The 9,501-nt window shown below is 36.8% G+C and overlaps 1 protein-coding gene across 1 annotated transcript in view; it reads right to left on the reverse strand.

Annotated features, from left to right (window-relative positions):
- Positions 1 to 7,516, reverse strand: part of LOC131521320 (tripartite motif-containing protein 16-like) — a 16,959-nt gene extending 9,443 nt beyond the window's left edge. Inside the window, exon 1 of the mRNA XM_058745927.1 lies at positions 6,907 to 7,516. Within this exon, the coding sequence (XP_058601910.1) occupies positions 6,907 to 7,479 (573 nt within the window). The 5' untranslated portion in view covers positions 7,480 to 7,516. The remainder of the gene's footprint in view (positions 1 to 6,906) is intronic.
- Between the last annotated feature and the right edge of the window lie 1,985 nt (positions 7,517 to 9,501).

Here is a 9,501-nt window from a genome sequence, read left to right on the forward strand (position 1 = left end):
ATCATCGAACATGAATTATGATGAACATTAAGGCCTGTTTCACTGCAGGCGTAAGCTGGGCTCGAATTGAGGGGGGATGGCATCCCCTTGGTTGAAAAAAAAAAAGACAAAAAGTATCCCCTCAGTAAAACCAGCATCCCCCATACAATACCCTTTAGATTAATGTTATGTATTATGTAAAACTTAACATGCAAATAACATATTAAAATTCTCTACTTACGATAATTCACAAACTAAATAATGGCGATTGGCCAATTAGAACTCACTGTAACAAAAATGGAAACAAGTTTTTTTCATTTTTCATGCAAAATGGTTCAAAGTCAAATGCAACTTTTCAAGTTCTTTGAAAAAAAGACAACTGAAAAGGTATGATTTTTCCTTGATTAGAAATTAAAGACATTCCTCTGACATATGTTATTGTGCTGTATGTGTGACTGTGAGGGATTGAGAGACTGTTATTATCGAGTCACTGACTTCCCTAACCAAAAAGTAGTATACTTCAAGTTTATTTTATTTAGTATACTTAAGTAAAGTTCAAGTATATTTTTTAAGTATACTTTATGTAGCAAATATAGAAATATCAGTGTACTAGTAGTATACTTCAGTGTACTATTTCAATATTCCTTGGGACTAAATTGGCCCACTTTCTAGTATATAAAAGTATACTTTTAAGCATACTTTAATTATAACAGTAGTAAACTTTGAGTACACAACTAGTTTACATTAAAGTTTTTATCTTGTACTGGAACTATACTAAAAGTGAACTTATAGGTATAATGAGAGTTTACTAATTAAATTCTTGTAGTAGCATTTTTAGTACACTTTGAAGTATAGTCTCAGTAAACTACTAGTTTAGTAATTTTATACTGCAGGCATACTCGTAAGTTTTCTTTAAGTGAACTTTACCTCATTCTTTAAGTATACTACTATGTCCCTATTTAAGTATTAATTTGTATTTATTTTGTTATATGAACATCTGAACATACAAAACATCAAAAGAAAGAACAGGGTATCTGTTTGTAAACAAAAATAATGCGGATCTGGGCCCACACTGCTTGCTGTCTGGGTATCTTTCTTTGCGCGTGTGAGAAAGCACCTCATGTTTCGATGTTCTGATCGAATCTTAAATTGTCTGATTTGTTCTGATCCTACAACGCCGTTATTCCCATCACTGCTGATGATCATGTTAGATTACAAGTGGAAGCATCTGTTGTTTAGGTTTCTTCTTCACTTGTGTTTTTTTGGAAATTCTGTACAGAAGATGTGTACTAGTGCCCCCTACCGTCTAACAATGAAAAACGGAGTCTAAGAGCACAAGTACAGCTGAAATATATTTAGAATTTTTTTAAGTACAAGTCATGTATACTTAAATGTCATTTTAAGTATATTTCTGAGAAGTACATAAAAAGACAAAGTATACTTTCCTATTTTTTAGTTTAAAAGTATACTTATAGCACACTTGAATAAACTTCTTTTTCGTAAACAAAAACACTTGAGTCTTGAGTGTCCAAAACCAAAAGCATTCACAAGCATTCATGAAGCCTAATAATTCAAGCAATGAAAAAAATATTTTTTTATGATAGAGTTTTTATGTTTTATTCATTGCACAAGCAATGTAATTTTCTGAACATTGGTACATGTGCGCGAGCACAAATATGCTATTAATTTTATACAACAGTGCAACACGGTGTTTAGTTCCTTGAATTAATCAGTTTTTGAACGAATCGAGTGAGCCAGTGATTCAATGGTCCATGTACTTGTTTCGTTTCTAATTGAATCGGATGTTTTGAACGAATCCTTTGATTTGAATGTTTCAATAAGTCATTTATTAAAACAGGGACTTGCTGCCACCTACTGGCAGTTGTATTGTTATCATTATTAATCCATGTCATGCCTAAACCAGCCGTGTCAGCACAAAAACACATTCAGCAAAATATTGTTTAATTATCAATATTGACCAAAATTCCTCCATTTCAGGCCCCAGAGGGGATTTTTTAAAATAAATAATAGTTCCTTTAATAAGGCTGTTTCATTAAATAAAAACCTTTTAAAAAAATTTACAAATTCTGTAATCATTATGTATTATTAGCTATAGGACATGTCAAAAACGCCAAAAACGCATAAAACGAGTGTGCCATGAAATATGTAATGTAATGTGTGCTGTAAAGATCTGTAAAGATCGCAAGTGAAAACAAAAGAAAAAGAAAAGCTTACAGCTAGCCTGTTAGCCTGATGGGACCAAACTTCCTCTGAAAGTGATTTTAAAACATAAGACAGTACCCAGATTTGAAGACCACAATAATATTTAACTTCTACTGTTAATAAAATTTTGGTAGGCTACTATGAGATGGATAGCCTAAATGTTATATAATTCAGATGGGCTACCTTTTATTTTTATGAAATATTTTTCAATGTTATTGTTGGTACATTTTACCAGTATTTACCATACTTTCAAAACAAAAATTAAAATAGGAAAAATAATTTAAGAAAAAATGTGTTTTACAGAGAGAAAAAAAAGAAAAAAAGATTTGGTTTTCAAAAAGCCTTTTTCGAAAAAGGTACATCTGGAAAAAGGGGGGTCGTCTTATAATCAGGGTCATCTTATATTCGGGTCAATACGGTACTTGTCCAAAAAACTACTTGAGTAAGAGTAAAAGAGTAGCCTATTTAAAAGTACTCATGAGTATTGAGCAGTGAGTACTGAGCTGTGGATTCTACCCCCTTATAATAAACAACTGTACACTGCAATTTAAACATTAAAAAAAACATTGTACATTCTGTAATTCATATTATCTTGTTGCCAGAAAGAATGAAGAATATCTATCATCCAGCAGTTTTGACTGCCAAATCTTTAAAAAACATCAAAACTGCACGGAAACAGTATTCAGTTGAAGAAAAGATTAAAGTTATTCTCAGTACAGTTATCCCTATTTAAATCATAAAGTTTGAAAAAATAGATTTAAAATCTCATGTAAGGTCACTAAGACAGCACACTGTTGTTGCACATAAAATATGAATAAAACATTCATTAGAGCAGTACAAAGAATACAAAAACCATTAGAAAATCATTTGAGAGTTCAGCATCATCATGAGATGGGTTAAAATGAGAGATTAAAAAGAGCCAATGACTACGTTTTACATGCGTACGATTAATGCGATTATTTCTAAGCATTATGATGTTTACATGTCAAGAGCAGACCTCTTCACTCCCGTTTACATGCAATTTCCATTATTCTTATTATTCGCTAAGAATTGCGGTAAATTTTTGTATTGCCATTATTCACATACCCCACTGTACAACACAAATGATGGACTCAGAAAGAGCAGGTGTGTTTACTGGCCGCTGTTTTAATCTATTTACGTCTAATGCATAATGATTTTGTATGGCTGTATTCCACGCTTTTTCGGCGCCATAGAAATGTGATGGAATTTGTTTGCCTATACGCTGCCGTCGCGTTCTACTCACCGTTTCTGGATGAGGGTAAGGAACAGAGACTGGTGGCAGCGAGTTGTGTTTTCCCCAGAATGCGATGCTTTCTTCCCCGCCATCATTTGAGACACGCGACATGTAAACGCCCATATCATCGTAAACAAAGCAGCAACATGTTCATCTTGGATACTTTTCGTTTTTGGAAGAAGACTGGGAGGAATAAGCCTTGTATTTACCTCATAAGATGACACTGAGAGGAAAAAGCCTGTATTTATATCAGAAGAAGATGCGCTGAGAGGAATAAGCTTTGTTTACCTCACAAACTTGGCTTGAGCCTTGAGCCAGCGGAGGAGATATTTTATACCGAGTGAGTAAAGTTTCTAATTGGCATTAGATAATGTGTTGTTGTGACATAAACTTGAAAGCATTTACTAATTTGACTTTTCCTAAACTCCAGACTAAAATGTGTGAAATTGAGTGCAACATTTTGAAATATGATAGGCAACCTTTCATTGCATGTAAATGTTGCACAATGTGAGGGTGGTTATATGTTCTATAAACAATGACATAAAAGTAATGTTTAGACGATATAAAAGTAATGTCTAAAGAAGGTTTAGACCAATCTTTACTGTGAAATAGCCTACTCTGTTGGCAAATACCTGCTCAAACATGTTTATAGTGAGCTTAACCTCTCTGTGTTCTATGTTCCAGTTCTGCCTGATCCGCCTGGTTGGTATCCTGCACCATCAGCTCCACCCTGGTTCTCATCAGCTCTGCCGTTGGGATCTTTGGTCCCGTCTGCTCCGCTCTGGTGGTGACCTGCTCCATCATGGGGATCTTTAGACACGTCTGCTCCGCCCTGGTGGTGTTCTGCTCCGCCCTGGTGGGCACCAGCTCTGCTCTGGTGGTCTTCAGCTCCACTTGCCCCGCCCTGGCACTCTGCTCTGCCGGCTCTGCCCTGGCTCTCTGCTCTGGCTCTCTGCTCCACTGGTTCCGCCTTGGCTTACTGCTTTGATGGCTCCGGATTGGCTCTCTGCTCCGCCGGCTCTGCCTCAGTTCCTTGTTCCTCCACTTCTGCGGGGGGCTCTGTCACAATTTCTAGCTGGAGTGCCCGTGAGCCTCGCTAGATTGCACTCCACTATAAACTCTTGCCACATTACCCAGGACTCCATTTCCTATAATCCTTTGCACAGACTCATCAATTATTTCACCTGTCTCTCATCAGATCATCAGTTCACAGCCGTCTCACATTAGAAGAACTTTAATAGATGCACACACACTTGAACACTTCACTGGTGACTGAATGTTTAGCTCTTCCATGTTTCCTAGTTTCCATGTTTCCTTGCCTTCGTGTTTTGATCCTTGGACTTTTACCTTGTTTTTGATTAATTGCTGCCTGCCCTGACCATTGCCTGTCCTCAATTTCAGTACATTATTTCCAAGCGTTTTACAGTGTTTCCAGCACATTTTTTCACAGAGCACATCACGCGCTCAAACTCATAAAAAGTCAAGTTTAACAAGCAATAAAGACTTCTCCAAGTGACTGCTGCAGAATGCACACAAGGGAGAGACGCTGCACTGCAGATCACACATCTCATGTACTTAAGTGAGTGGGAATTTACCGCATTATGAACGTGGCACTTGCGGGAGTTATTAAAGGTACAATAGGTGATTGTCTTCAGAAATGTTTTTTGTTATGCTGGTTGAAAGTCTCTTCACATCCTGATAGCAATCATTAAGTTAAGTGGTCTAAATGTATTTGCTCGGTCCGAGCGTTTTTATTGGCTTTCCTACCTGCCTTTATTGGCTACCCGGTTCGCGCAGACAGGATATGTCATTAGCGCGATCACACACGCTGTGCAGACAGAGCGAGAATGGCAGACAAACATCAACAACCCGATCTTCCTTCCTGTTATTGTAGTACTTTTACTAACTGTACTATAAAGTTTTCTCACCGGTGAATGACACATGATGTAGCCCAGCAGTTCCCAAATCCAGTCCTCGCGTCCCCCCGCTCTGCATATTTTGCATTAGTTAACACACCCGATTCAGATAACCAGCTCGTTAGAAGAGAGCTCTGTGCATGAACTGTGTTCCTATCGACATGCTCCCTACACAGGGTTCTTTGCTCCCTACTCCCTGAGCAGGGAAAATCCGTTGAAGTTTACTTCACTTTGGAACATTCACTCACAGATTTGCGCTGCACAGCGTCTTCACACACAGACGAAACTTACTAGATATGTGTGAAGTGTGACATAATATACCTCTGTACATAAATACTATTTAAATTTACGTCTCGCACACTTTAATGCCCTTTGTATGGAACATATACACTCGCTTTGAATTGGGAATTGGGAACTGCTGATGTAGCCTATTGTAGTAATGTTGTCTCTGGTATTCTAGTCTGTGAGCGTATATGCGTGCAGGGGCCGTGGCTTTAGACAGCGATTGCAGGGAGGGTGGGATGTACGCTTTCAGTGCTATCAGGCTAAAGTTAGCATTTTCCAAGATCTCCTACTGCACCTTTAACATTGTACGCAATACCTGCAACCTCACACCAAATTTCAGGCCCTGCACATAGGCAAGCATATATACATATCACATTTAGTAAGAAGAAATCTGAAATTTACCTTAACATTTTAGAGGAAGATGCTGATAAGTCGACTGAATTGATGCTTGAAGAATGCATTTCCAGCAGCCATGATAAACAGCAGTTGGCGGTTAAAGTTTTCTATGCACAATTTGATTTGACGGAAGTCACAAGACCAATTGCTTTCTCTCTGTCCAATCATATTGATGGATAAAAATAAAATTAAAATAAGCATTTAATGACCACAAACGGAGGAAAATAGTGGAGTAAAAGTACCGATACATCACTTAAAATGTACTCAAGTAAAGGTAAAAGTATACAATTTTTAAACTACTCAAAAAAGGACAATCACTGATAAAAACTACTTAATTACTGTAGCGTGAGTATTTGTAATTTTTTACTTCACACCCCTGGCCGGTTGTAACTGTAAGACAGTACAAATGTTACTACTCTTTAACATATTGTTAAATAACTGTCTCTTATTTAAGTTTCAAATATTGTATATTCATTTGCATAGATGTAAAAATATATTATTGCTCTGTGCTATTTTAACATAAATTTAATTTATCAGGTCATTTAATTTATCAGGTTAAGAAATCCACATTACTCCGTAAATCAAAGTAAATAAAGACAAATATCATCAATCACAATTCATTTCATTAACTTTGTTAAAAACTTTTTTGTTACATTTGAGAGGGGCAGAACTATTGTGCAACAAAAAATTGTGAGCTGCTAAGAACGCGTGACAGATATGCCATTAAAATGCTCTCGCGGGCCACATAAAATGATATGGCGGACCACAAAAGTCCTACAGGCCTTGAGTTTGACACATGTGGACTATTGGATCACAGCACTGAGTATTAACTTGATTACTAGTTTTAAATACCTGTTTCTCTGTCCTCTGTGCTGCAGCTGATACAGTGTCGTGGTTTTTATGTCCATCTATCGTACACAGCATACATATACATTTCTGGTCAGTGCGGCAGAAAACCTCAAGGATCTTCTCATGTTTCTGGCAGATCATCTCCTGCAGTCGTCCAGTGGAATCAGTCAAACTGTGTCTTTTTCCTTTAAACCAACTCTCATGTTGTTCGAGGTGATTCTGACAGTAAGAGTTCAGACACATCAGACAGGACTTGAACGCTTTGTATTTTCTTCCAGGACAGACGTCACACTGCACATCTTCAGCTCCAGCATCACAGTCAGCAGGACGTTTCCTCTTCTTCAGCTTATCCACCATTTCAGCCAGCATGGTGTTTCTAGCTAAAGCAGGTCTTGGACTGAAGGTCTGTCTGCACTGAGGGCAGCTGTAGACTCTCATCTGATCCTCCTGATCCCAGCAGACTGTAATACAGCTCTTACAGTAACTGTGTCCACATGGAATTGTTACTGGATCCTTCAGAAGATTCTGACATACTGGGCACAAAAACTCATCCTGAAAAATTCTGGCTTCTGCCATTTTACTGCTTGAATACAGAGACACAAACACACAACAGCTCAACTACACTTCAGTTTCTCTTTCCCTGAACACGTGTTTCCTGTTTCTTTTTTCTGTGTTTGAGTGACGTGTGTAAAATAAGTCTGTAAAGCAGGTTCCTGTTCCTCATTATATATATGCAGACTTAATGATTATTTAGTGGTTTCCAATTTTTCCTTATGTTTTGTATTATAAAAGGAAAAGGTAGAAAATTAACATATTTAATAAAAAAGAAAAAAGATGAAGATGACTTAAAGATGAAGAAACGCTCATTTACAACAGGAAATATCATGGTATTATTATCTGGGGCCTCATGTATAAAACATTACGTAGATTTCTTCCTAAATGTGTGCGTACGCACAAGAGCTAGATTTTGCGTACGTACAAAAGTTTTCACATTTTTAAAGCCATGCAAACGCCAGAACCTGCTCAAAATTCCCTTTGTAATACCCAGTCAGGGGAAGATTGTGCGTACATGCATCTCCACCCCGTCTCCTCCCCGAAATAACCATACTGTATATGGAGCTTACAGTGCCTAGTTTTACTATGCAGAACCTCATCTGTATATCATTTCCATGCATATTCCTATCCACGTGACACCATGTTTAACGCAGTTAAGGGTACAAGAACATTAGGAAAATATGAGATATGGACTATAAATGCTTTTTGAGACATCACATTGCTATTCAAATTTATGCAATTTTGCTTATAAGGTAAACATATATTTTAAAATGTTTATAGCCTATATTTTAATGGAAAGAGATAGGCCTTATTTTTTTGCAGTGTAAATAACTGACTGACCGCGTCAATAACAAAACATTTTGAAAAAAAAAAGTGCACATCTTACAGTTTCCTTCAAATTCTATCTTTTAAATATGATGTTTGTCACAATATTGGGAAGAGCATGAAAGGGGTTATCATTAGGCTACTGTCTGTGCGTGACACTTGTGAACAGAGGTTCTACAGTACTGTCATCAAACAAGTTCACACCAGCCAATGGACTGTCTGATCAACGAGCACGTCCTTATGTCTGTCATTACTGTCTATGTTCCAAACCCATCAGACGAAGTCAAGTTCACATCAATGATCATTATTATTTGCGCTAAAATATTTTCTCAGAACATGAGTTTTGCTATTTAGAACACAATTTAAAGCGGAATTGTCATGCGCCATGCTGTGGTTAAAACATTAAATCGCATACCACAGGAAAATTGTTCGAAAGCAGCACATCCACTGCAAATATTTCTGTTTAAATTCATATATAAATGTTGTAATTTCTGGATAATAATTTCATGAAATTTCAATGCTTAACTTCATTATTGAGAGTGTCATATTTAATCTAAATATGTATGTCAAATGTAAAACAGACTTAAAAATCATTCTGTTTGCTTCACTGTTTCGCTCACTCCAGTAAAAGAGTGTGTACACATGGTCTACAATGTTCGTACAGTGCACACATATTACATATTTTTTGCAAAGTGTCTCTCTTCAGTTCAGTTCAGTTCATCTTTATTTAATTTCCAGAAGGCAATTTGGTTGCAGCATACAAACATTTCACATAAACATCAAAGCACAATACAAAAACAAAAAAAAAAAAAACAATTAGTTTCCTTCCTAAAAAGTTCTTACCTTAAATTAAAAACCTTTACAGCTGAGGGGGATAAATTAATGTCTAAATCGATTTGTTTTGCTACTAGGGGTTCTATAACGAATACCAGAAGGGAGAAAGTGAAACTTGTGATACATGGGATGGGAATCACCTAACAAAATGCTCTGGGCTTTACCCAAAACTTGTCTATGATATAACTGGGCCATAGTCATCTAATTCCTCCCTGTTATTTTACTTCCCTGGTATACAGTCCTCTCAAGACCATTCTTGTTTTTCACATTAAGAGAATTAAACCAGCACAACAGTGAAAAAGATAACAGTGACTCAATATGGGATCTGTAGAACATGCACATCCATGTTTTATCCACATTAAATGACCTTAGTTTCCGCAAGTT

The sequence above is a fragment of the Onychostoma macrolepis genome, chromosome 16 (assembly GCF_012432095.1).
Source record: "Onychostoma macrolepis isolate SWU-2019 chromosome 16, ASM1243209v1, whole genome shotgun sequence".
Taxonomy (NCBI): Eukaryota; Metazoa; Chordata; class Actinopteri; order Cypriniformes; family Cyprinidae; genus Onychostoma; species Onychostoma macrolepis.